Source organism: Exophiala aquamarina (assembly GCF_000709125.1).
Source record: "Exophiala aquamarina CBS 119918 chromosome Unknown aczIA-supercont1.6, whole genome shotgun sequence".
NCBI lineage: Eukaryota > Fungi > Ascomycota > Eurotiomycetes > Chaetothyriales > Herpotrichiellaceae > Exophiala > Exophiala aquamarina.
The window spans coordinates 2,023,668-2,050,629 of record NW_013550582.1 but is presented as its reverse complement, the minus strand read 5'-3'; the positions used below and the strand labels follow the sequence as shown (position 1 = coordinate 2,050,629).

The 26,962-nt window shown below is 46.9% G+C and overlaps 9 protein-coding genes across 9 annotated transcripts; 5 read left to right on the top strand and 4 right to left on the bottom strand.

The window, feature by feature from the left end:
* Nucleotides 1-5,942: 5,942 nt before the first annotated feature.
* On the top strand, nt 5,943-8,168 carry A1O9_08077 (uncharacterized protein; the record flags this gene model as incomplete). Its single annotated transcript, XM_013403632.1, has 1 exon — nt 5,943-8,168. The coding sequence occupies one exon, from the start codon at nt 5,943-5,945 to the stop codon at nt 8,166-8,168; it is 2,226 nt and encodes a 741-aa protein (XP_013259086.1).
* Nucleotides 8,169-11,428: 3,260 nt separating this feature from the next.
* Nucleotides 11,429-12,028, bottom strand: A1O9_08076 (uncharacterized protein; the record flags this gene model as incomplete). Its single annotated transcript, XM_013403631.1, has 3 exons — nt 11,429-11,587; nt 11,646-11,766; nt 11,838-12,028. The coding sequence occupies 3 exons, from the start codon at nt 12,026-12,028 to the stop codon at nt 11,429-11,431; spliced, it is 471 nt and encodes a 156-aa protein (XP_013259085.1).
* A 772-nt stretch (nt 12,029-12,800) lies between these two features.
* Nucleotides 12,801-14,366, top strand: A1O9_08075 (uncharacterized protein; the record flags this gene model as incomplete). The annotated part of the gene is made up of 2 exons (XM_013403630.1): nt 12,801-13,059; nt 14,020-14,366. 2 exons carry the CDS (start codon nt 12,801-12,803, stop codon nt 14,364-14,366), a joined length of 606 nt encoding a protein of 201 aa, XP_013259084.1.
* Nucleotides 14,367-15,260: 894 nt separating this feature from the next.
* A1O9_08074 (uncharacterized protein) lies at nt 15,261-15,917 on the bottom strand (the record flags this gene model as incomplete). Its single annotated transcript, XM_013403629.1, has 1 exon — nt 15,261-15,917. One exon carries the CDS (start codon nt 15,915-15,917, stop codon nt 15,261-15,263), a length of 657 nt encoding a protein of 218 aa, XP_013259083.1.
* A 1,722-nt stretch (nt 15,918-17,639) lies between these two features.
* A1O9_08073 (uncharacterized protein) lies at nt 17,640-18,401 on the top strand (the record flags this gene model as incomplete). Its single annotated transcript, XM_013403628.1, has 2 exons — nt 17,640-18,155; nt 18,210-18,401. The coding sequence occupies 2 exons, from the start codon at nt 17,640-17,642 to the stop codon at nt 18,399-18,401; spliced, it is 708 nt and encodes a 235-aa protein (XP_013259082.1).
* A 2,022-nt stretch (nt 18,402-20,423) lies between these two features.
* On the bottom strand, nt 20,424-21,254 carry A1O9_08072 (oxidoreductase; the record flags this gene model as incomplete). The annotated part of the gene is made up of 2 exons (XM_013403627.1): nt 20,424-20,737; nt 20,789-21,254. 2 exons carry the CDS (start codon nt 21,252-21,254, stop codon nt 20,424-20,426), a joined length of 780 nt encoding a protein of 259 aa, XP_013259081.1.
* Nucleotides 21,255-22,451: 1,197 nt separating this feature from the next.
* Nucleotides 22,452-22,940, bottom strand: A1O9_08071 (uncharacterized protein). The gene has a single exon (XM_013403626.1). It carries the CDS (start codon nt 22,874-22,876, stop codon nt 22,601-22,603), a length of 276 nt encoding a protein of 91 aa, XP_013259080.1. The 5' UTR covers nt 22,877-22,940; the 3' UTR covers nt 22,452-22,600.
* Nucleotides 22,941-23,916: 976 nt separating this feature from the next.
* A1O9_08070 (uncharacterized protein) lies at nt 23,917-24,573 on the top strand (the record flags this gene model as incomplete). Its single annotated transcript, XM_013403625.1, has 1 exon — nt 23,917-24,573. The coding sequence occupies one exon, from the start codon at nt 23,917-23,919 to the stop codon at nt 24,571-24,573; it is 657 nt and encodes a 218-aa protein (XP_013259079.1).
* Nucleotides 24,574-25,627: 1,054 nt separating this feature from the next.
* On the top strand, nt 25,628-26,629 carry A1O9_08069 (uncharacterized protein; the record flags this gene model as incomplete). The annotated part of the gene is made up of 1 exon (XM_013403624.1): nt 25,628-26,629. The coding sequence occupies one exon, from the start codon at nt 25,628-25,630 to the stop codon at nt 26,627-26,629; it is 1,002 nt and encodes a 333-aa protein (XP_013259078.1).
* Between the last annotated feature and the right edge of the window lie 333 nt (nt 26,630-26,962).

The window sequence follows — 26,962 nt, the reverse complement described above, 5'->3', positions numbered from 1 at the left end:
AGTCCCTTTAAACTCGTATACGATATCGAACCTCGGTTAATAGGAGACTAAGAAGACTTCGATATAAAGAACCTAGATATAGACTTCGCGGCGAGGATAGAAAACCTCTATACCGCGAGGTACGATACTAATAGATTACTATTAAAGCGAGGTATTTATACTTAACGACTTCGCTCTATACGACTCCGAGAAGTCGATATAGGTTTCTAGGAAAACGAATAGGTTATACTACGAAATAATATAAAATAGAAGCTCGAAGCTATATACTTCGGACCTTTTAAGATTCTTAAAAAGCTTTAGTTTAGAACTTATATTCTAAAAACTAATAATAGTCGGGTCTTTCGAAACCTAATCTACGAGAGCCGACTATTAAGATACTACTCTAGCGGTTCCGTAGAGGACGAGTAAATACTTATACCTACTACGTAAGGTAGACTTCGAAGGAAGGAAGTAATTATTAACTCTTCGAATAAGATACTCGAAGTCCTTAATACGAGGGAAATACTCCTAATATACTATAAACTCGCCCTAATACTAAAGTAGAAATAGTTAAAACGATTCGGTAATCGTTAAGGCTAGGTAGGGGAAGAGTTCGACGATACGACTAAAACTTTAACGAGAGAAAAACGCCGTCGTTAAAGGAAGAAGAAGAAAGAAATAACTTACGATATAGTCTTAGTAGGATTAGGAATATAAAGAGCGCTCGATAATAGAGTAGCCTCTTCGTAATTAGTTCTTCTAGATATTCGAGACCGAGGCGTAGTACCGGAGGGTATAAGAGGAGAAAAGACTTCTTCTCCGCCGATACTACGTAGTCTCGATATCGTACCGACGAAGGAAGGTTAGCGTACCTTTACGCGAACGCCGATAACTCTAGGACCTAAATCGTAGAAAGACTATAGGATACTAGGGAGTAGAGTATTAGAACTTAGAAAGAATCCTAAAACTAATTAGACGCTAGTAGAAAGTAGGGAGCTAAAGATAGATCTACCTAAATTAGACTAAATTATAGGGTCTAGGGACCTCCTTCGTAACTCGGAACTAACTATAAGCGCTATTAGACCCTTATAGAAGTAACTCGCGGGTAGCCCCCGAGCCCTTAAATATATAGATACGCTATAGGCCGACTCGATAACGACGAGCCTCCTAAGGGAACCGAATTCGATAGACGTTAAAAGAGAGGAATAAGCTATAGACCGTAATATAGCTTCGAAGGTACTATAGAACCTAATACCTTTTCCTTCTCTTCCTAAGTTAGATTTCGATAGTTTAATAAATATAGATATCGATACTATTAAAGTCTTATAATCGGGCTCGATATCGACTAGAGCGATATAAGACTTATAGAGAATAGATCGGACTAAATTATCTCGCTATATAAAGGAAAATTAGTAACGGCTATAGAGGCGAAGACTTTAGCGTAACGAAACTTATTCGATATAGTCCTAGGGACGGTAAGTAACGGTAAACGCTATATCGATACGGGATAGATACGTCGAAGGTCGTTCTTTACGGCTATACCTAAAGGCGAAGGTTATTTAAGATCTTTAAATAAGGAATAGGAATTACTCGAATATATTTTTAGTATTTTCTATCTATAAAAAGGCGAACTAACTTCCTTAGGGCTACGAAACTCCTCCTTAGGATTATCGCTATCGTATCTAACTAATTACGGAATCTAATATAAAGACGCTAAAAACGCTTAAACCCTAGAAAAACCTAGCTATTAAACTACCCTACTATAGCGGATACGAACTAGCGACCGAAGATTATCGAAACGTAGAATATTACTAAGACGCTACTAATAGGTAATATAATTATCGCTATAGTACTATAGATAAAGGTCGAGAACCGACTAGTAGTCCCGCCGAGGGAGGTTATAAACTAAATTAAGAAGACGAACCTACGCTTCGTCCTTAGAGTTATATTTAAGACTACGAAGTAGGATAATTAAGGAACTCTAAATCGGGCGAAAGAGACGCGATCATAGCTAACCTTATATTTAGACTAGGACGATCTAGATTTATAGCTTTATTATTATCCCCCTCGATATCTCGTATATTCGTACCGCGACGCGCCCTCGTCTATACCTTACTAGCTCGACGGTCCCGAGGTAAAACCTTAGACGTATACCGATCCTAACTAGATCTCGGCGGTCGAAGAGAAGGCGAAGGCGAACTATATTACGAGAATCGACGCGGCTATTCGAACTAATAGTCTATAATACTTATTAATTATTATAATTATCGTACCTTATCGAGTATTATAAGTTAATTCTATTAACTTCTTCGTAATTTCGCTCGTATCTCTTCTATTTAAATTCGATAAGCTTAAGCCTACTATTATAGGAGAGCTTAGAAGTCGAGAGAGGAAGGATTACTCGGAGAATAAATAAATATACTAGAGCGAGTATCGAAGAAATAACTAGGCGCCTCGAAACTAGTACCGCCTTAAGAATTAATAGAACTTAAAGGCTACTAAGAGTAGAATTAAGAAGGAAATAAAGAAGGAGGCGGTAGCCGGGGACCTCGAGGAGTACTACCTAAGGCCGGACTATCGCTAGAAAAACGAACCGAAGAAAGAGAAGGTTAACGACTTATAATTAAAGAAGGAATAGAGCCGAATAGAGTATTACCTTATAGTAGCGATTAGCTTTCGATTAACTCTCGGATTACTAAAGAAGAAGTAATACTTTTAGTAATATAGAACTTATCCTTCTCGTTAGCCTTAAGCTTTTAGTCCTCGTTATCGTTAATTTTACCTAGGAAACGTACTAAGGTACTACGAATAGCTTTCTAATTCTTCCGAATCGTTTAGGGATTATTCTAATCTAGACCTTAAAGATTAGAATATTTAAATATAATCTCGCCCGAACTCGTAGCGACGACGATCTCGTTACTAGTTTTAACTAACTTCTTATCGAAACTCGGAATATAGGCTACGGTATAACTATCTACGTTAATAAGAGATATATCCTTCGCTTTACGGATAGGAGTAGCGGCCGGTCGACGAGTAATTCGAGCTAACTTACGACCTATTATCGTAGGTATAGACTTAACTACGGAGACTTCGCGAGACTTAGCCTTAGGAAGATAATCCTTTTCTTAATTTTAAGTAACCGCTTCGAAGCTATTACGAGACCGAAGGGAATAAATCTAACTCCTCTTAAAGTAGGATATATAATTACTTCCTAGTAATATTAGAGTAGGGATATTAGAGCTAGTAATAGACGGATCTATTAGTACTATAACGTACTTTAGAAATACCTATTAAGAATAGCTTATCGAGTCGAAGCCTTTCTAGTACGAGTTATACGTATCGCTTAAATTACGTACGAGACTAATAGAATACTTAATCGCTAATATAGTATAATTAAGCGTACTAAGATTTAATTTACTAGCGTACTCGATAAATCGAAGTAGAAAATAATTAACTATAAGGCGAATATAGAAACTACTATAATACCGATTCTTTAAGCTATCGATAAACTTCTAAATCGATATTAAAGAAGGCGTATTAGTCGCGGACGTTAAACTTAGAATTAATTATTAATAATACTATAAAATAAGTTAGCTCTAGCGCGATCTCGAAATACTTAACCGGCTTACGAATATAATAGGAATATTACGTAGTATTAAAGTATTACCCTAACGCTTCGTAATTATAGTCGAAGCTAGCTTAGAACGACGACTATCGCTAGGTTCGAGCTAGCCGTCGAATCGAGAACGATTCGGCTTAACGTTAACTTCCTAATAGTTCTTTTTAGCGCGAGTAGGTATTTCGAATACGTAAAAGTAGAAAATAAGGAAGAGAGCGAGGTAAAAGAAGAAGAAAGAGGAGACTTTAGAGATATAGTACGAGATAGAGAGAGAAGAATAGGTACGAGGCCTTAATATATAGGCTTAGGATAGCGCCGAATTAACTCTAATCGTATATACTAAGCTATTACCGTAAGTAAGGTCTCGAGAACGTCTCGGTAACGCTAGTCTATTACGAGGCTAGTTATAAAATAATAACGAAAGGAGTATCTTAGGTATTAACGTTGAAAATAAGGGTCTAGCGCCGATAAGGTAAAGAGGATAATCCTTATAAGGTATTTATACTTTACCTTAGCTCCTCGGGTATATATAAGGCTATTACGTACTTTATTAATACGCCCGAGACTATTTATATTTAGTTATATCGCCTCGAAAAGACCTTATAGATACGCGCGAACTTAAGCCTAACCCTATCGCGGTGTATACTTCCCGACGCCCTACGCTAACTCGGAATTAGATATAAGCCTCTTTACCTAGCTAAACCTCTTCGAAGTAATACTAGGATTATTACTACGATATAGATAGTACCGTAGACTTATTACGGGAAATATAATCTATTCGGGAGACTACCCTAGTAAGTTAACGGCGTTATCCTCGATATTACAACGAGGCCGTTATTCGGTTAGGTAGGGGAGGATATAATTATTAATACTAAGCGATTATAAAGACCGTAGTTTATAATATCGCTTCGCCGCATCCGAACTAGCTCCGAGAGCTATTCGAACGCTATCCGAAGCGAACCCGGAGCGCCCAGGCGCTAATCTAGTACGTACTTAGGATACTATATAGTCTGACGAGTCCCTCGTACCGTCTTAGGAATAATCATGTCCCCTTTCCATCACAGCTATTTGGTCGAATCGCTCCCTCGTCCGCTCCCTTCTACTCCCTTCCTCTCTTTCTGGCTCCCTTACCACTCTCTTCTACTCACCTTCGCCGCCGCCTTGCTCCTATAGCCCTCTCTACTCGCTTTTACTTTCTTACGTACTAGTGAGGCTTTTGTTTTAGCTTCGGTCTCGTACGCGCTCACGTCGTATACTTAAGCCTTACGTTAGATATAGCATAGAAATACCTAATGCATCGAGATAGCTGTTTTTCCAATAGAGGCAGTGCCAGGCCAACGGGATACCCAGGACAGCAATAGGCACGACAACTGGAGGACTTTCATATCTATATGACCAACGCTCTGGCAAGGACAGAGCCAATTCATTCATTTATTCTATTAATACGAGAAGTTAAATCGAGTGATCGATTTTCTTGCCAGGATATAGCTTCTGCTACACGCGACCGCCCAGCTACTTCAGTATAGCCCTGTTAGGCTAATTCTAGGCTTTGGCCTCTTGGTTTCAATAAGCGGTTATAGGTAGCAAGGCTGAATATGCTAAGGATTTGCTGATTTTCTGGCTCTCCTCACCAAGGATGATCCAGTCGGCATGAAGTGCACTAAACCCATTAACTTGACCTATCTCGCCCTTTCGCTAATATTAAGCCGATTTCCTATCGGACCGTAATTAAACACCTCAGAATCTGGAGGTTTGCACCTCTGTTTTGTGAGGGTTTAACTTAGCCTTGGCATCACAAGGAAGCGTAAGGAAACCTGGTGAATCCCTGCCCCTTCGCTGCCTGATTTTGTGCATTGCAAACCACACTCAACCCATACGCCCAAGCTTGCTTGAATCGAGCCTAAGCAGCCTGATGTGGCTGAGTGGTTGCAAAAACATCCTGTTTTGGCCCTTGAGATAGGGCAAGATTTACCAATCATAGAACACCACATGTTTCAGCTAGGGCTGGCGCCTAGTCTTCTACGTTCTGCTTATATTCCTATACACCGTACGGTGGCGCCTCCTGCTGAAACAATATTAGTATCATATAAGTTTTAACTGCCGTCTGTTCTTTTAAATTAACTCCTGATTCGGCTTGTACATCGGTATCTTTCGATTCTCAAGGCTCTAGCCACCAAAAAGTAAGATATTAGAACACACGCATATAGCTTCCCCCGGTCAAAGGGGACCGGCCCCAAATATTCAAACTAGAGTTGACTTTTATGAATATTACATTCAGACCTGGAGACCCAATTTCTCTCGAGTTCGGATTGAAGAGCTCAATATTCTCAGGCAGAAACCCAACATGCCTTCTGAATCACAAACCTTCCTTCTCGTTCCCAGCAGCAACTTCAGCCAGCAAGGAACAATTGACTGGGTCAGTCTAGAAGCACAAGTTCTTTCTTTTTCATTTGGAATATTAGGTCGATTATCCTCTGCCAACGTTGACGGACTCACCATCTCAGTCGGCCAAATTCTCTGTCAAAGATTCTGTCTTGGCCCTACTGGCAGATCAAATGTACAAGAAGCGTTAGCAAAATTGAGATCGTACAGCGGTTTTGGGGATAGCTTGTGGTTTGGCTTCGGCATAAGGAGTCTTGTGCGGACAATGGGAAATTCACAAGAAGGAACAGCATTATTAGCATTATGCGGCGCTATGGGAGAATGCTTCCCTACGAACCTAGGAGCCGAAGTGCTGCTCGAAATGACCCAGCTTTACGATCTCCCAGGACATCTTACTCCATCCGGACTTCAGTGGTCAGCACTAATAAAGGCATGCGCCGGAGTGTTTGCAGCAACTCCTTTCCCAGTGCTAGCTGAGCAATTCATGACCCTCGGGCCATCCAAGACACGTTTTACAACGTATGTTATGGATATTCAAGCAGTTACGACGGGTAGAAGTTTTCCCTTTCCGAAAGACCTTGCAGCAGCATTGACAGGCATGTTCAAAGTCTCTTGCAAGGAGATCTCTTCTATATTGATCAGGGGGGGGCCAGCCTGTGGCTGGCTTGCGGCTGTCGCATTTTGGCTTCTCGATTTATCTGTGACCATCTCTTGTGAAGGACAATTACTCTACTCGAACATTTCAACACAATCCGACGCCCAAATCCAGCTCATTTTTGACTCTGATATCGACGCAAATCCACTGGACATGCAATTGGTCACGAATACCTATTACTTGAGAAACAGTGCTGAATTCCTACATCGGGAATCTGATGATTTACAAATGACAACTATGAGCGGAAGGCTTCGCTGGGGCAATTGCCTCTCTGAAGCATTTGGGGCCGATTTCCTGAGACTTATGAAAAATCCTAAACTTGTCGGCACTGCTATAGGTTGTGCAGCACGTATCTTCAAGGCGTTCGCTTGTGGCGATCCGAGCATTGACCGAGAGATTCTAGGTGAATGGCGATCCCATTTCGACTCCGCAAGTGGTTTGGGATTCGTTGGGAATACCCTTGCATGGTTCCCAGAGTTGGAAGTTACGAAAGAAAACATGGAATTTGGAGTACGGTTGAGTCTTATCGATGCGCAGATACGCTATGAACAGCAAATCGTCCTCATAGAGGAGATATGTAAATGTGCCGAATGCTTCCACGGAGGCCCTACAGAAGATGAGGCACTCTGTCTTTCAGTAATTTTTGAATCCATTGTGGTCATGTCTACGGCTATGGCTGGTATATCGATCGCGGATGGGATTCTGCCTTCACGAGCTGGCTTTGAACTATTTTACGTCAGGCAGCGACGACTGAGGACGGACGCAGATGAGGACTTTCTAGAAAAGGTGAAACGCATCGGTTACATACATCGAGTTTTGGAAACAACAACCCGCAATATTAATTCGGATATTTCAATAGCAGAAACTAGGCTTTTGGATGCGACGAAACTCTTCACAGGTCAAGAAACCTTCGGTCTAGGCCATATACTCGATATCACTGCAGTCTCCACCGGCGGACTTTGCCTTTACCTCGATATGCTTCGGGAGCTATCACTTGACCGGAACTTGGTTGGAAGAGTGCATGTCGTGCCTGGTAAAATTGAACGGAATGGAAAGCCATTTGACTTCGTATCAGATCGAGAGTATCATCCTAATGGACATTACACCGGCTTGACGGATGAAGTACCAGACTTCACTGAGATCTCAATGCTTGCCCAAGAGCATGTTCGCTCTCTGAGGGTCAGTTATAAGCTTGAGGATAAAAAGGGTGCAGCCGTTCATATTGACCCCGGAAAGTTAGCGGATGAAGCGTGCTTAGCTCAAGGCTTGGTATATTGTCGGAACCGACAGTGCAAGGAAGTCATCTCCTTCGCGCACAGTGCCGAGAAAGTTGAGTGTGTTTCTGTCCATGGAAAGGCGGTCACTGTCGCAAGAGGTGACGAACGATTTCGCTGCGTCTTGCTGTCTCTGGAGACAAACCAACGGTTGGAATCAACGGCGCACTGTGTTTTGCGTATGAATGAGTGTCTACAATGCTGTTTTCGGGCTGCTGTAGGTATAGATGATGGCCGACCGGTACTTATTATTTCATGAGTGTTCCGACTTTCCTGAAATGGATTGTTTTCAATGCTTTCTTGAATAATACTGGCTCGCTCTTTCGCCTACATCATCTTGGTTGCATGTATCTTCATTAATACAGAACCAAATGCTGCAGGCACTTAAGTTTTAGGCTCCTTGGAGCCCGTTCGGGATCTTCTACAACTAGGAGCCCGATTGTGATCCTGAGCCAGCCTATAGGTGAATTAATGGTCTGCCATCAATTCGACTTAAAAATCCCACTCATCTAGTTCGTTCTATATACATCAACCAGGCTTATCAGACTGAAAGAAATAGTCAAGTTCAAATAATGGGCGATGTCTACAGCGCCGCCTCCCATACAGTCATCTGGCTTAGCCGAATTCAACCTCATGACCCGTGTATGGCATCGCTCTAGCCGAACTATCGTATGCGAGACGTTCGAGAGAGGATAACAGCACCGATGGCTCGGAATCTCCTTTAACCCATTCAACTGTTGCTCTAGAGGCCTCCCCGAAATCCCGGTTGGGAATTACCCCCATCCGTCCTGGAAATCCCTGTATAGTATTCTTACCAGCTCATGGTTCAGCCCTATTTAGGTCAGGAATTAATGCACTTTATTTAATGGAAGAATATGACGTCCTTCCCTGAAGTACGCGAGGCGGCGGATGTTGGACTACTTATAACTCATCGCGAGTAGTTAAAATCGAGGGCCGAAAACTTTAGAAAACCTTTCAGCGACTTATTCAATTCGTCTTGTCTTGCTTTATCTGCGCTTAAAAAAATGAAATAGCTACATAAGTATAGTCCTCTCCCCCCCGGACCATAAATGTTGTTGATTCCTGAGCAATGGTTGGCATCTCGGTAAGCCAGGATAACGGGCACTGCCCCCTAAAATCTTACATAACCACGAATTATGGAGGCGGGACTTTGGACGATGTCCGGAGTTCGCAAAATTGCAGAAGACTCAATAAACGATGTATACATACTAGTTCTGTCGTCCATGAGAAATGTGGCCCTAGTTTAAAGTAGAGAAGAGCTGGAGGTAAGGCAACCTTAGCGCCTATTTACAGTGCCAATTTTTTACGAAGGTGGCTTGACGCGTAGACGGAAAGGATCGAAAGGTTCCGAACAGCAGGCTTGGCTGAACGAAAGAAGGGAGCAGCTGGGCAATTGTAGCCGAGGTCCAAAGTGGATCCTTTAAGCCCGAACTGGCTCCTGTGGATTAGTATCAGGGCATGCGCTCCCTGTGGCTCGCCCAGTACTCGGGCGTGCTCCCCTGGCACTCCCCCAGACTCTGCCGGAGCTCCTACAATGCTCTTTCGTGCTCGGCCGGGCCTTTTCGATGCTCTGTCACATGTCAGATTAAAGCGGCCTTGCTCCCTTTCCTGAACGAAGATGGTAGGGATCAAGGCCGCTTTAATCTGACATGTGACAGAGCATCGAAAAGGCCCGGCCGAGCACGAAAGAGCATTGTAGGAGCTCCGGCAGAGTCTGGGGGAGCGCGTCCCAGCACTAGGCGAGCCCCAGGGAGCGCTACCTGACGCCCATTCGCGGAAGCCAGTTCGGGCTTAGGGGCCTACTTTAGGCCTCGGCTACAATTCTCAGCCCCTTGTTTCTTTCAGCTCAGCCTGCTACCTAGCAACAACCACTCGATCCTGGCGCTGACATCGAAGGTATTACAGTAGATGATGCGCAGACTTAAATAAACTCGTTGGTTAGAGTTAGTGCCTTGGTAGTAATCACAAATTTCCCGCTCACAACAAGTTCTCTACTTTATCAAAACAAACTCGGTGTCCCCAGATTCGCCGCTCTGGAAGACTTCTACGGAGTGCAAGAGAAGAGCAGTCATAATTATATGGCCACGCATCTCCCTGCTGTGATCTAGAAGAACAACAAGGACCTTGATACTCCATCTTTGTTCTTTGTGACGCGTAGTCACGTGTAAGTAGTCTTGGCAAGTCGTTCAACTTCAAGACGCCAAAAGGGCGCCTTGAAATCTGGCAACTTGCATTGAATTCCCTGCTGACCTCTCCTTTCAACTTCAGCCAAATCTCTCCCTTTGTTCAGGCGGTCCTATCCAGCGGCGCACCTGCATTGGCATTGCGGACTGGGTCTTCCCAAGTCCTGGGCAAGGTCTCCAGGCTTTGTCTGAGTTCCGTGTACCTCTATTTGGAGCTGCATATCAGCGGAACAGAAAAACCGATATTAGGATTTATGGTGAACGCACCGTTGCAGCCAAGTTCTCGGTATAGTTGTAGATATTCCTCCTCCAGACCTCGATCTCGTTGAGCTTTTTGTCTATGTCTTCATGCGAACTCTCGTCGGGACGGAATGTTGAAAGCCAGTTAACCCCGGGACTAATCAAGTCATTATGAATGTCATTGTAAAGGTCCGCTACTTTCGAGACGAAGAGAAACCTTATTTTCATTGTATAGGCGCCATCTAGAATTTCCTGCGGGGCGTGGGTGAGCGACCTGAGCTTTCCTTTAGTTAAATTGAATGCCGTACCTTTTTGATATCAGGGTCTACTCGGTCTTCCCTATGAGTAGCTGGATCGAGCGTGAGGTTCTTCCCGCGATCTGCAGTGATGACCATCTTCTAAAGCTTGACTAATAATGTCAAGAACATGTGGACACGCTGTTGTAACTCATCTAGTCGCCTAAGTGCTTGCTTCACAATGCCGGCGACTTAGGCCTTGAAAAGATGGATCAGCCGCTTCATCGTACGGATATATTAATGGAAAGCCCTACAATGGATAGAGCTTCACCGGAAAGGTCTTCTAGTATTTGCCTCAAAGCCGAAGCCTTCCGTTCTAAGCGTTGAGTAGCTAACTTTTTCTCTTGTGCCACAGATGTAAGAATAAGATATTCGACACTCAACCCTACGTAGGTAAGTAGAACCACTGGTGGAGTTAATCCTACGGTCGCGGCACTTGCCAATGCTGCACCTACTCCAGCCATAGTCACTGTGTTGCCGAGGGACATTAGTCTATATTAAGCAGCTCAATGTGCGACTTACTTAGTACACTGTTGCTAAGACTTTTAAAAAATCTCAAGCTTTTCCCGATCCGTGACTCAAACTCTTCCAGTTCTCGCCTCTTTGCCTCCATTTCTTTTTCATTCTAGCCTCTCTCTAGTTCGCATTCCCTGAGTCGATCCTTATTTATCTTCTATTTCTGCTCATTTACCGCTAAATTAATAGTCAGCCGAGTCTCGGTGCTAAGGGCTAGAAAGGGTTAAGTAACTATATTCATAGTTCAAGGCACCTAGAATGTTCTATGTGAGTTCCCTCCACGCCTCGAAATCTTTTCTAACATCTATTAAGATGTTGACAGATCCTGTTGACTTTTCAATGCTATTAGATACGTAACGTTTAAGTTGCCGATCTCGGGCTTCCGACTGATTTAGATCGAGATACTTCATCATCGACTCAATCTATAAATATTGTTAGGTACTACATGTTTCAAACGCTAACCTACGGCATCGAACTCACTAAGCCGCCAGGTCCTCCTAGCTCATTAGCCAAGAGGCAGACCTCTTCCATCCTTTCTCCAGTACTTTTAAAGGTATCGATCCCAACTACGGCGCAGTCCCTCACGTCTACGTAGAGCTTCCTATATCTTGTACAAATATTTTAGTAAGCTCGCTTGACGCACGAGAGCTTAGACTTACTTAGCATTCGTACTTTACGCCTGGACCCGATAAGTCAAGGGCCATAGTTTCCCGCTTAGAGACAACTAACAGTGCTTCAGCCAAGATGAGAATACAATTAGGAGCAGCTTTGAGATTGAGTTTCCATTCACGAGCGCCAAACTGCTTTTGCAGATCGGAATGGGCTTGTAAGGAGTTGAAATTGGCGTCTTCTGGATTAGACATGCTGAAGGATACGAGAGCAACGAACCTATTTGAGTCCGATCTAAACACGCTCGAAAGGAAAGTTTTTGTAGAAGAAGAATTGAATCCGTGTTCGAGGCAGGATTCTACACATTTATACCTTTCTAAAGGCAATCCATGTGGGCGAAAATGGGCACGCACTTAGAGAAGTCAAGTCTCGCAGTCTAGAGCTCAACTTCCTCCCTATCTCGTCCCCCCAGACGTGATATTATGCGCATCAAGCTTACTAACGTCAATTTGTTGGCCGAGCTAGCAAAAGTACTCCTTGGTTCTGCAATGCTAAAGGCAGTCGCTTTCATTAGCTCGCTTATGACTGACTGCATTGGTTGTGTCACCCCAAATGGGCGTTCTGCATCCAGAGGAGCCAAACACGACTTGAGAATACGATTGTCGAATCAACTCACGGAGAAAGTGCTGCGCCCGAGTCGAATGTGGGCTATATTAGTCCTATATGTTCTCGATGATCACCGCCGGATAGCCGAACCTCCGCTGTCACTACTCCCTCTGCGGCTGGATAATTCGTCTTCTCAATGTGGGGAAGCAGAGAGTGTATACAAAAATCTATATCGGCGATTATAAATAGTGATCGAAGTCTACAAGAAAGGTTCCCCCTCCCCTGACACCCCCATCCCAACGTGCTCCTCTAATCAACAGCGTACCAGTCTGCCAAAATCGTCTTCTAATCTAATTGGTGTCTTGCAATGCACCACTACTTGAGTGAACTTGCTGCCCACATCTCCAGACTACGCTTGCAATGGAGAATCAAGAAGTGACAAGAAGTTCTACCATCCTGAAAGATCGATGGGAGGGTTTCAAGGATGAAATCACTTTCTTGTACTTGGATTGTGGTTGTACTCTGCAGGAAGTCATGGAGTTTATGAAAGGTCAACATAGCTTCCATGCAAAAGAGAAGCAGTACAAGGATAAGTTCCGCGATTGGAATCTCAGGAAGAACCTTACCAAAGCACAGAAACTGGACCTTTATACTTATATCCAACTACACGGTGGCGTCGGTGATACCAACTTTCTCATCAATGGAAAACCCTTGCGCTGGTCCCGGATTCAACGTTCAGTTCAACAAGAAGGAAATAAATTCGCTATTGTCGCCCAGGGCGTGCCTAATGTCGTGCAAAATAATTCTTCTTTAGCTCTCTAGGGACTAGAAATATCTCCGACTTTTTAAACCTAAGTCCTAGGCCAGAATTATAATCCTTACTAGATAATTACAGGTCGGTTCATCCAGGGCATCGGTACTTTGCAGAGACAGATATTACAGGAAAGTCTAGAAAGCGGTACTTCCGAGCTAATTCTACGCCATTTATACTTCTACTATCGGTAGTACTCCGATAAACCCTAGGCGATCTATCATCACACCCAGAGCCTAGGAAAAGTCTTCGATGTCATCGATGAGGGTCTAAATCTCTTTGTCGCCGGGAAACCGGGCGCCTTCGCTAAGTTTCAGGAAGCTTGCGACGGAGCTAAAACACTATTTAGGCATCAGCCTTCCTAGATTACTATGCAATTCAGTGCATACTTCTCTTAGTATAAGTGGTCTAACTACCCCGAGGTCCGAGGGGAACTTATACGCTACCTCATAGGAATGGCCATTAGAGTCCTTAGACCGAATCATTATCTACCTAAGATACTTAAGCTTATACTCCGTGAGCACACATCTACGGGCCTTAGCTCTCGAGTCATCCGCCTTACTACGGATACTATACTTTTGAAATTTCAAGACTCGAGTACCGACTTATTGAATTGCATGCCGCATTTAAGATTGCTCGTTGGCAGAATGCACCGCGACACGGGCGAAGAATCGGCTCTACTAAGCAACTTAAGCTAGGATGTACTCGTAATAAATCTTCTTGGCGAAGCCGCCCCTAGGGATATTTCCTTGGTATACAAACTTGGGAATCTGAGACTTTCGCAGAATCACCTTAATGAAGCTAAGGAATTATTGGCCGAGGCCATAGCACTCGCTGAGCAGAGCCCAGACGCCAGTGGAGCGAGGATCTCGAAGGTCTATATGTTGACCTTCAACTGCATGGGGGTTCTCTTCGAGAGAAGAGGAGATTTGACCGAACGCACCCGATACTACAGATCGGCGTTGGAATGGAGCACTAATATTGTCCTAAACGAGGCCTTAAATGGGGAGGATAAGCGTCGACGCGTGAAGTGGTTGGAAGACGTGGTGAGATATCATACTCTGAATGGTGACGTGCTGGAGGTGCAAAGTCTATGCGAGCAATATCACGATCTCTGGACTGAGCTTAATCAAAAGGAGGTTGGAGGTTTGGTTAGGACAGGTGCCGGTACCTGAACTTTAGCAATATCTCAGAATGATTCCGTACAGTGAACGACAATTAGCCACGCTTGTGTTGTCTGAGTCGCTCTGAAAGCAGCAGGCCAAGGAGCTCGGCCACTGATCGCAGCCAGCGAGATTTTTGCTTCGAACTCGGATTCCAGGAAGTAGTTCGAACATGTCGCCATGGTTGCTCGAGATGGGGGAAACAGGAATGGGTAGCATTAAGTTATAGCGGGTGAAGTGCCGTCGCGACCTACGATTCAACCGCGCACCCTATCGCAACGCCAGACCCAAAGCTACAAGGAAATTTAGGTAGTAGCGTAAGGATAGTAAAGCTACTAGGTTCCCCCTAACGCCCGTCTAAAATAAATGCCTGGCCGAGAGGTAAGTATAGCCGATCGCAAGGGGCTAGATTAGGCCCCTAGTTATGTTTACTCAGGGCACACTCAGCCGAGACCTAAAGAATAACCCTGGGCCCGAACCGGCTTCTGCGAATAGGCATCAGGCAGCGCTCCCTACAGCTCGCCCAGCGCTCCAGCGCGCTCCCCCAGTGCTCTGCCGTGGCTCCCAAGACGCCTCCCCTGGTCGGCCGGGCCACCTCTATGCTCCGTCACGTGCCCGATTAAAGCGGCCTCGCTCCCTTTCCTGAACGAAAATAGTAAAGGATAAAACACAGCTCGGGGCATATATAATAGATATATATATGTATACTGCTGTAGATACTCCGGTAACACCGCTACACAAGATTTTGCTCATTATGTTTCCCGCTAGAGTGCTTGCATTTCGAAACTCGTTCAGTGCTTTTCACCTTCAACCTGTGCCACCTCTACTTAACTGGCTTCCGGCCCCATACTCGCCGTCTGTCGTATGGAAGTTAGAGTCATTGCATCAGGCCTCAGACTGATTCACTTACGTGTAATGCCAAATGTGCAATCTAGGCTGTTTCAATTCCTCTCTCACCTTGGCGACATAAACTCTGACCTCATCAGCCGACCACGGCGTGGGCGTCCCCCAGTTCGTTAAAAGAAACATTGCCCACCCTTCAAGGCCAGCTGACCATTGGACGAAGTTGATTCTCCCAGCATCTTTGAGTACCTTGTTTCTCGGCCATCCACCTATTGGACACTTGTAAAGGTGTTCTTGGACATCGACAAACCCGGCTTCCTCGATCTTGGCTTTCATGGTAAGTTGTGTAGATAGCGGTCGACCCGCGCGCTCCGCACAACCTAAGAAGTTGTCACCCCATCCCGCAATCAGGGAGTCTGGACGGAGACTGCCGTCGTCTGCCATGACTCTGACATCAAGTTCGACTTGCTCTATCCAGCCCCCTGGCTCGATATTATCATATGCCTTTCGATACACTGACGCCCATTCACTTTCGGTGAATGCTCCCAACATAAGGCGCATATGTACAAGGTCGAACTTTTGTCGCCATGTCCACTCCTCTAAAACATCATCGACTTGAAGATGGCAATTCGGCGGCACCCATGTTACTGGAGGTGGCGAGAGATCCACACCATATACGGTTGCTAGAATGGCGTTAATATGGCCCACAAGATCGCACATCGCTAGTTCGCACCTTGGGGGTATTTGTCTGCAACGTCACTACAGTCGCATCGTCAATAAAGGCGGCGACAGTCAAATGAACGATAACTTACATTGCCCATGTGCCAGGTCCTGTGCCCAGGTCCAAGATATTCTGGAACACTATTAAGTCGCGCTATCATACCATGATGATGGACAAAGATTGCTGAAGACTTACGTGTGGTTCCACGAGAGGAGCACGAAAGAGTGGTTCTGGATGGGAGCTATCCAACGTCAACAGGTTATAGTGCCTATTGCCGCGTTAGAAGATCTATGCCATCTCTGGAGAACTAAGAATTCCTACCCTGCATCCATGGATTCGAATTGTGATTCGTCGGAGGGGCCCCTAAAGTTATCAGTCAAGGATTACCTACCTCCTTCAGGCTGCCTTACCAGTAGTCGCTTCGAAGGCTTGAATATCTGCAGTTTGTTAGCAAGGATTCTTGCGAAATTAACCGCTAAACGTGCATACTTTCTACCATTCATGATGTGCCCTCTCATCAAAGAAGAAGCGATTGATGTAGTTTCCCTGGTGGATGTAAGCCAAACACGTGACACTCCATGTGGAGGGGTTAAGCCGACGAAAAGTTATCGCCATCCGCGAATGCAGAGTCATTATCATCATCCTACAGATCAAGATGAGTTCAGGGCAATGCACGGCAAGCGTAGGGCTACGCTCGACTTACAACATCGATACCACCCAGACCTTCAGTTTGTTCAGATGGCGAGGGTGTGTTTCCCGCCGCAGTGGTTTCGTGAATTGCAGGCGGGCTCGTGGACTTACTCGCGGATGCCATCGAGAGGACAGTTCAGCTGACGAGAGAACATTCACTTGCTTTCTCAGATCTGACGGAAGCAATGGTCAAAGAGCCTTGGAAGCTACTAGAGACCAGGAGACTAAAGTGGTGAAGACTCCATACAGTTTGACTGTTTCTGCCCATGAGACTGAATTTTGCGTACCGGAACGTGATATTTAAGGTACACTATGAGGTCCCACCGGTTGAATTACGTCGTGATTCGTGGATGCTGTATGTGAACAACTTGATAAACATGTGACGAGGAGGCCAGAAGCAACACAGCAAACACTTCTCACCAACGATGATCGCCCATGGCCGATTGGAATTTGAAACCAAGACGAGCCCCTGCGACGCTCTGAGCTCGGGCTCCTTCACCGGACTGCGGTTGACGGCCTACTCGTAGGTACAGTTATCTCCCGCGGCTCCGCTGCAATGCTGGTCACTCCTTGGACGGTTAAGGGGCTTTGCGAGGCCTGAGTTTGAGGGTCGCGCCGAGGTCGGCCTTACCCACTGAAGCTAGGCGCACTACCTTCTTCCCCGCTTGGGAGAAGCTGGCAACGCTAAATAACAGCTAGCCAACGGTCAAATAACTTGGTGGTAGGTAGGTGGGTACGCAAGTGGATAGGTAGTGAGTTGGCAGCTCAACCGTACGGAGTACTTACCCCTCAGGGGCGAAGGAGTGGGAGGTAGTCCGTATGTACATAAGTCAGACCTTGCTGATCATTGAAGAATGCCCCGCAGTCGCACTGCCACTGATGCAAACCATCAATTCGAGGCAGGTAGCAACATTGTGGAACACAAACCTACTGGAAAAAGAAATTACTTGAGTATCTTGACCATACCTTACGCCCTAGGTAGCTTTCATTCTTTCCAGCCCACATCGACCTGCACGGCACCTTCGCTTGAAATGTCGACTGGTGAAGCACTCCCTACAAGAGTCCTTGCGGGCGTTACTGTGCCGGATACCCCTCTCATAACCAAGGCGATAGAGTTTGCCCGAGAGTACTCGTCCGATGATACATTCAACCACATCATCCGCTCGTTCCTCTTCGGATTCATCATTGCGGATAAAGTTATTGGCGATCGTGATCGAGAAGCCCATGCAGTTGCGGCACTACTACACGATCTGGGTTTTCCCATAGGCCACCCACCGCATTCTGAGCTCATCAGCTCAGACAAGCGATTCGAGGTTGACGGTGCTAACGCTGCCCGCAATTTCCTCAAGAGGGAAGCTGCACACTGGGACAAGCACCGACTGCAGCTGGTCTGGGATGCCATCGCATTACACACAATTGGCACCATAGTCTTTGAGAAAGAGCCGGAGGTTCAGGCAACGAGTTATGGCATATGGGCCGATTTCCAGGGACCTGACCGAATTCAGGGAAACCCAATGTCATGGGACGAGTACAATGCCGTTGTCAAGGTCTGTCTTTGGTTATTTGGTGTTTCATCTACGACTGACTCAAGAGCATGATAGGAATATCCAAGGTTAGGTCTCATGAAAGGGTTGAAGGCAAATATGCTTCATCTCTGCAAAACTAAGCCTCAAACCACCTACGACAGCACCGTTGGTGAGTGGGGAGACAGATATCTGTCGCCCGAAGAGTACAGCAGGAAAGGGAAACTGACACAAGATCTTCTGGAAACATGCGACCTCGATGACTTATAATTGCCACCATCGGGATATGATCTGGACTTTAGAGTCCTTGCCAACCAGCTCCCAGTTGCAGTGAGGAGAGGATGCGGGAATTGTATTCTCCAATAGTACTCCGTACATCCCAAATCCTAAAGTCCTAACCACCTGTCCAAACTTTGAACAGCTAAGTGCTTGGCTATCGTCTCTTTCATTGTTGCTGCCCCCACATCATTCTAAGAAGGTCCACCAGGCTCTACGAGTACACGCCGGCTTACATCCCGCAGGAAAGGGGTCTAATAAGTCTAACGGTCCATCAGCTCTGTTCTCGGGCAGAAAGCTTCCAAAGCCGTGTTCTCAGCCCCATCATCAGATCAATAGCATTGCGTTTTAGGTCAGGCCTTGTTTCATCCTTGTGACGTCTCAAAACCACCACCAATTAGGCGACGAGCATCTTACTGGCAAGATGTACCGTTTACATAGCTGGCCATTCTTCATCCTGCATTGTCTGGGTGTGTCGAGCTGTGCTACATGGAGCAAATTCAGCTTCAGGGCAGTATCAAAGGGATGGACTGTCATGGGCCGCCTCATGATATTTCTTCTCGTCTCAAATTTAGGCCTGCGGAGAAAAATCATTCCTCCATGAGATATTCTACTTGACACAGGTCTTCCTTCTAAAATTGGGCGAATAACGGTGAACCCTTTGAGAATCGGAACTTTAACCGTTTTTGTGAAAACGTACTGACTTTCAGTTCATGGCCAGTACGATGAAACATTACCGGGTCTGCAATCACTGTCAGAAGTCTGGACGGGCCTGTCTCGGCTTCGGAGGAGGGCAGAGCGAATTCGTGTTCCGCGACGAGAACATCTTTGCGAGTACTGACGCCCCCAGCCATGTGGAGGAGCAAGATGGCTACAGGCAGCTACGCCAGGGCACTATGATTCAGCAATTGCTCTGCTGAACTTGCGACAGAGGCAAGGACATAACAAAGTGGAAAGGAGTATAACTAGATAGGTGCATCCGTCGACGATTGGTAAGGAGGAGATGTCCCCTTCTCACTTGCCTGGACGCTTTCGACTAACTGTTACCTCGTAGCTAAGGCCGATGATCTTTCGCACAGCCGAATCTCCAGAATGGCTGGAGCACCGTGTCAGCTTCCCGAAATAAGGAGCTGACCCGGGTCTCGACATGTGCATGATTGCAGTCTGCAAATTGCCATCTCGTGCATTCGGGCTCCTACGAGGGCCCAGGACGGCATCAGGCACGGAGAAGCTTGCGTATCTCGCTGAGCTCCAAGATGTTGCCGCACAAGCTGAGAAACCTGGCTCGGCTCTGTCAGATTGGTGTGCTTCTGTTCCGCAAGCCTGGCTCTCCTCAGCGTATCTGGCATCAGCAAAGATGTTGGCGGAGTTTCCGCCCACTCCAGAGAATCCTTACTACCCCAAGACCACTCATATATATAACACCATAAATCATTCAATCCAGTAGAATCAGTGAAGAGGCATCAGCTTCATCATCAACTGCCTTCTTTTCAAAGCTCTAACGTGGCAGCGGGAGATCACCGGATCCACAATTCGATGCTGCAGGGTCACAAAGCTTGCTAATCACGAACTCCACTAGCGATGGAGTGGTGAATTGCACGCAATGCCATTCTTGGGATCAAATCAACGCCGTGCTTGTTGCCGCGTGGAGCAGCGCTGATGGAGTTGCTAGTGAGACAGACGGTACGAACGCGTACCACGACAATCACTGCTGAGATGGCAATGATAAATGCGAGTATTTGTCTGGCACTTTTAGTGGCATCAGTGGTGCTAGAATCTGAATTAGGCTGTTTGGAGACTTACTGGAGACAGCAGAGCACGTTTCAAAGGGGACCTGCCGTTCAATTAACTGAGGATTGTCGCGGCATGGAAAAGGACTCCTATTTGAAGGTAGGGAGAATTATTGGGGATCTGATTATGTTAGAAATGCCTGAACTGAAGATGACACTGGTCCAGCTATCGGAGTATCCGCTGCTTGGCTATGTATCGCTGCGCCTGCCGTTGTTTCTTATTTTCTCAAAATAGACTTGTAAAGCCCTTATCCAGAGTGACACATGACCCGCTGATAGCACTGGACTCATCTGAGGATAGGAAGACGGCCAATCTTGCCACGTCTTCCAGCGGGACGACAGCAGCCTTCACTGCCTGTCCACACGTCATCGCGAGTGCCATTCCGTCCTGGTTGGTGCCTTGTGCAAAGGCAGTCACGATATTGGTCTGCATTCCACTCGGAATGATCAAGTTGCATCTGATGCCCTTGTCGCGATAAAACGCCGCCGTGTTCTTGCTCAGCCCGAGGAGCCCATGTTTGCTTGCTGTGTATGCTGCCCCTGTATGATATGTCAATCCATGTGTTAGAGAGGAATGTGTGCTGGCCTTACCAGCAAAGAAACCGCCCTGTGAGCTCAAAGATCCCACATTCAGAATTGAGGCGTCGGTAGCTCCCCGTTCCAGGAAATGCCGAACAGCAAGTCTGGTCAACAAATATGGTGCCGTCAAGTTTACCGCGATGACCTTGTCCCAAAGATCCTTTTCCAAATCACCAGCGGGGTCGAACCGGTCCATGATACCGGCATTGTTGACCAGAACGTCGAGCTTTCCCAGCTTCTGAATGATCTCCTCGAACATGGCTTCAGCAGATTCTGAGCTTGTGATGTCGCATTGAATAGTCAACAACGTGCCTTGGCCCGAGAATTCCTTTGATGCAGAATCCAAGAGGTCCTTATTAATGTCACAGATCACGACATTCGCGCCTTTAGCCAACAATTGCCTGGAGATTTCTTTGCCTAAGCCTCCCCCACCCCCAGTGACGAGACAAGTCTTTCCTGAGAGACCTTGTGTAGACATTACAGTAGGCTGTTTGAGGTGGCCACAGGATCAAGGAGGCCGAAAGGATATTGCTGTCGGCCTCAAGTATTGGGCTGATCACCCAGGTTTATACATGGTATCGCCAAGGTGGATGCGGCTTTGCAAGATACTATACGCGTATTTGTATATGGTTCGAGTCGGGATTCGCAAGTCCGAACCACGGAGCGTGCTTCCCGGCCATCGCACGCCTAATCTTTGCCGCTCTTGCAGTGTGGAACCTACCTAGATCCTTGCGAGTAGCACTCCATACACCGCACTGAGCTCCAACGTAAAACATACGAGACATTTCGAAGACCTGGAGGCCTAAGGTCTGCCTCTTCAGCAGTTAGGACCATAGAGACGGAGATCTGGTGAGGTTGGATGATTACACCATACACAAGTGTCTCACTAGAGAGCTTATTTCTAGCTGATTGATGGTCCGTGCCTGAATTCCAGTGCACTGTGCCTGGTGAAGAAGAGCATTGCAAGTTCTGGTGTTTGGCTTCGCCAGGCTCTTGAGTGACGATATTTGTTTGCTAGTTGCTCCATCTTTGTTAATAGCAATATTATCAGATCAGCACAGGGAACGAGAAGATGAGGCGCCCGAGGTAAGTCCAAGCGCAATCACAAATGCGAGCGTGCTTGCTAGCGTAATCAGGGATCTTATTGAAATATCTCGCCGTCCATTGTGCACCATAGTATGCAACGCACGCCGATAGTGAAGACACCAGTGATAGTGCTCCAGGAGAGCCAGTTTAGGCTTCAAGTCTGAGCTCAAAGAATCCATTAAGAGCCTTGAGAATTCGGTGAGTCCCAACGTCAGGAGTTGCCACCATAATTGAACAAGTTATCTGTAAAGAGGAAGCTTGCCGAGTCGCATTGATAATTCGGAGGGTGGTAAGATGGAGCATATGGACATACAAACAGAGTTGACAATGACACAGGGTACCTGCCTTTGAGTGCGTGTTGTCCAGGTTTGTGTTTCGTCTCGGATTGACATATGTTTCGATTGTCAGAGACGATCAAGAGCTCTTCTCCACCTTGAACCAGCGCTGTTGTATAGACGAAGACTTGTATGCCCTGGTGCAAACTTGAAAAATATTCTGGTCTGCTTTACCAACAACCTGCGCCGTCGCCATGCAAGGTAGATAGTCAAGTCGTAGAAGTCGTTTCGCCCGCAACACGAGTGTCTTAACTCTGCTGCAATCCCTGTTTGCCCAGCATGACCACATCGCCGTATTCCTTGAGACTAAAGTCACGATCCACAACACTGTCCCATGCGCGCTGCATTTCCTCCTGTGCCTTCTTGTTCTTCCAGCCCCAGCCTGGTCTTTCTTCACGCTCGCCTAGGGCACCAGCAGCTGACAGCGACGAGACATCATCCTTTTGGCTTTCTGGCAACAGAGCTGGGTCCATCGCCGTACCTTTTGCGGCGTTTCGAGTGACTGACATGTTTGCTTGCTGACTGGCGCCGTTTGGAATTGCTTGTGGAACGCGTTCGTCGGAGCGAGGTTGAGACCGTGGAGGGGAAAGCTCGCCTGGTGCAGCGGCGTTGAGATGGTCGTTTGCAGGGGTACGCGCACGATCAGTGACACGAGAATCTGGGAACAAGTTGTCGTCATCAAAGGTATCCGGCGCGGACGGAGAGGAGGCGGTGGATGTGGTCATTGTTTCGTCCAAATCCATGACTGCGTATTTTGCTAGGGCGCAAAGAAAGGTGGAATAGTTCCAGTGGAAGAGAAGGTGCAAGTTAGAGGCTACTGGCTGGTTGGCGTCTTAAATTGCACGACTGTTGTTACCCTCAGTTTGTGGTACTTTGTACTCTGTAGATGAAACGAGAAGTGAGAGTGTTCGGAGCACACGAGTCAAGAATCCACGCGGCGAAAAGTACTGCCGTTGAATCCCCACGTCATCTGACTCGGAAGGAAAGGCCCCGACTAACATGCACTGCAGTGTCCTGTCAAGGTAAAACACCAACACTGACACGTACAGCATTTGCCTGTCGGGCGCCCCAATATCACCTCGTCGCTCAATGTTCTTATACTACTAGCAGTGTCGTTTCAAGGGCCTGTTGCTACGATGCTCCCACGAAATCTAAATCTGATTATGAGAACTGTCTGAAACGGGGCAATTGCATATTTCGTGCAGACCTGGTATGTTGACTCTCCTGGGATATTCAGCCTTACCCCGCGTACCTGGTTCCTGCTTTTCTTAGCCCCTGGCTGCCTGTTCCTTCCCACACCAGCCCCATTCGAGGCCCTACGTAAATAACAAAACATCCAGTCGTTGCACACCTCTCGAGGTTGATACACATCACAGTTCAATCGAGGTCTTGTCCTGGACAAACAAGGGAGATATGTCCACTACAACGCAGAGCACCTCTTTTCCTCACAGAAGAGGAAATGGTGTAGATAAACGACCGCGTCAGAGCGTCCTCTCTTTCTCTGCAGACGGACGATTGAATGCTCGGCTTCCAACAAAACCAAACCCATGGGACCGAGATGAGCTTGTGAAGACAGCAAAAGAGACTCTATCTGTCCTTCCTGGCCTCCTGCTAACGCGACCTGACGCAGCCCCAGATGGCCACTTGTATGATCAAGTCCCTGCGCTTGATCAAAAATTCTGTCCAAAACTCCCCAAGACCAGGATTCAAGTGGTCAACATGGATACCATCGATGCGGCGATTACGCTCGCCAATGGATCTCCGTCTCGCAAGGCTGTGTGCATCCTCAATATGGCTAATGCTATTCATGCTGGTGGGGGTTTCCGAACTGGGGCGCTTGCTCAAGAGGAAGCCCTTTGCTATCGGACATCTCTGTACTTCACTCTCAAGTTACGCCACTATCCAATTCCTGACAAAGCAGCCATCTACTCTCCATCAGTTCTGGTAATTAGGGACAACTTGACAAGAGGCCATGACATTCTCGATTGCCGCGATCCTCGGCAGCTGCCATTGCTTGCAGTTGTCAGTGCCGCTGCCCTTTTCCGACCTTTGGTCAATCATGTGCTTGCCAACCCCAGCGAGGAATCCAGTGAATTGTACGCGGATGCAGACGATAGATTACTAATGGCGGAGAAGATGAGAGTGGTCTTGCGGACAGCAATCAGAAACAAACATCGACAAATTGTACTGGGGGCATTGGGCTGTGGTGCGTTCCAGAATCCACCAAGAGAGGTCTCGCAGCTCTGGGCAGATGTGCTCCGAGAGCCCGAGTTCTCTGGTGGCTGGTGGGAAGACGTCGTCTTTGCAGTGCTCAGCGACCAGCGCAATCGGAACTATTGGTGGTTTGAGCATACACTCGATGGTCTGATGGTGTAACAGAAAATCCTGCAGTTTAACGATTCTTTGTTGCGCGATCAACCTCGAAATCTCCGAGCAGAGGCTCATTGGAATGCTGTTCGGGTCGAGCGGGATCGGCATGGTGAGACTTCTCTGAATGGAGTTCAGTGAAGCTAGCTTGTAATGCCTTGTCAGGCTTGGGGGTCCAGCCTGGGCCGAGAAATAGCATGGGCACTATCACCAAGACAGAGAGGGACATTGCATCTCTAAGTGCTTCTTTGAGCAATTTCTTCATCCCGCAACTCATCAAGCGCTCATCACAAAGGGTTGAGAGTACATACAAAACAAGGGAGCAGCACGGTTAGATGATTGAAATGAATATTTAATGGAATGAGATGTCCAGTCCCTTCATGACATCACCACTCTGGAGACCTGGGGTCGCTGAACCTTTAAATGACTTGTTAGTGTGGAATTCTCTGTACATTATCTACCGCCTCGTAGGTAGGCCGTAAGGTAGCGAGTGCCGCCTTCCAAGATCCGCCTGTCTAGGATCCGTCTTTACTGCGAGCTACAGTAAGCGGATTCAGCCGCTCAAGACCAACGAGCACCGCAAAGTACATACCTTCTCATTTAGTAAATGGAGGGCTCGCTGCAAAGGCAGGGTCATGCCCTTCACAACCACAAGGCACAGGCTGGGGATTGTGTACAGTTGTCGGTTGGAACGGGACCTCGAATTGCGATTCGACCTACCAACCCCTGTTGCTTCGGCGTTGAGTTCACCCGCCGGTCAGTCGGGATCTATTCTCATATGCTCCCGGCCCCATCATGGTAAGATGGCGGGCTTGTAGAGTCAATGGTCTGGAGCCACCACCCACCGACGGCGATGTTGATGCTGTCTTCTGGATATATCATACCGCATCCTAGTTGTCAAAGGATTGTCATGATGGAAGGATATATCAAGGCCAGTGGCCTCACCGTAGGTCCATTTCGTGCTTATACCAATCTCCCTTTTCTAGGTTCCAACGCCACCGCTTAGTAAAGCAATAAAACGTACGATTTTCATATCCTGGATTCTGTCAACTGGACATAAACCATGCCAGTCGAGGTTAAGAAAGTACTTATCCCCACCTTCGGAGGTCCAGAAAAAGTCCAGGTCGTCCGTTCGACGTTAGCCGACCCAGCACTAAATGAGGTCCAGGTTCAGGTTCTTTACAGTGGCTTCTCTGGTGCCGACATCAACATGAGAATTGGAGTTTATCCGCTGCAAAGGAAGGCTCCCCTGACTCCAGGATACTGCTTCGTTGGCACCGTCCATGCATTGGGAGCGCAGAGCACCAAATTTGCCGTGGGAGATATGGTCGCCTGCCTCTCGATCTACGATGCCCAGGCGACGTTCACCAACCAGCCAGAGCAACACCTTGTGCCACTCCCTCGCGGACTAGACCCGCAGATTGCCACTACCCTGGTTCTCGATTGGAATACTGCGTACGGTATGGTCAAGGGCAAGGGCACTGAATGGAAAGGCAAAAAGGTGTTTATTCATGGCATGAGCGGCGCTGTTGGATATGCATTGATGATGCTCTGCCTGCTAGAAGGAGCACAGGTCTACGGCACAGCGTCCGCGCGGAACCACCAAGCAATCCGCGACCTAGGCGCCACGCCGTTTGTCTACACCGATAAGCACTGGATGACCGTGGTGAAAGAACTCGGTGGCGCTCATGGCGTATTCGACGCCCTCGGATTCGAGAGCTGGGACGAGTCTTACTCGATTCTGGCCAACGGTGGAACCCTCTTTGGCTATGGAGGCAATCTTGGGACATTGAACAACCTAGAATCAAGGTCGGTCATCTGGCCAACGTTGAAACTGTTCGCGCGCAACCTGAATCTAGCATCTTGCAAATCGACTACGTTCTACTATATCTCCCGAGATCGAGCTTCGTTCAAGCCCCAGACCGAGAAAGTGTTTGAACTGGCCTTGCAGAACAAGATCAAACCTTCGATCAAGAGGGTGTTTGAGTTGGATGATGTTGCTACAGCTCATCGGGATTGGACGAGGCTGACTGGGATGGGTTCTGTCGTTGTGCACATCTCATAAGCGCGGCGATGTCTTGTGTAATACTATCAGGAAGAGGGAGTAATGGACGGAGTACTATGCTGCCATCATGACTGAAATGCTACTATATTATCGTTTTGGTAACAAATAAACAATGATGATTCAATGGGTACCCGGCCCATCCTCGAATTGGTTCTTTGAGCCTCGTCACTCCCCTGCCTCGGTTCTTCGCTTATCGATATCGATATCGATAACGATTACGGAGTACATACGTACTGTATGTCCTCAGGCAGTCATCCCGTATTCCTACCAATGACATACGTCAAAAGTAAGAGCCGATGCACCATACGGTCAGAGGTTCAAACACACCCCCAC

Coding starts and splice junctions, on each gene's coding strand:
- A1O9_08071 (XM_013403626.1), bottom strand. CDS start 22,876: ATGACGACAACTTGTTCCCAGATTCTCGTGTCACTGATCGTGCGCGTA.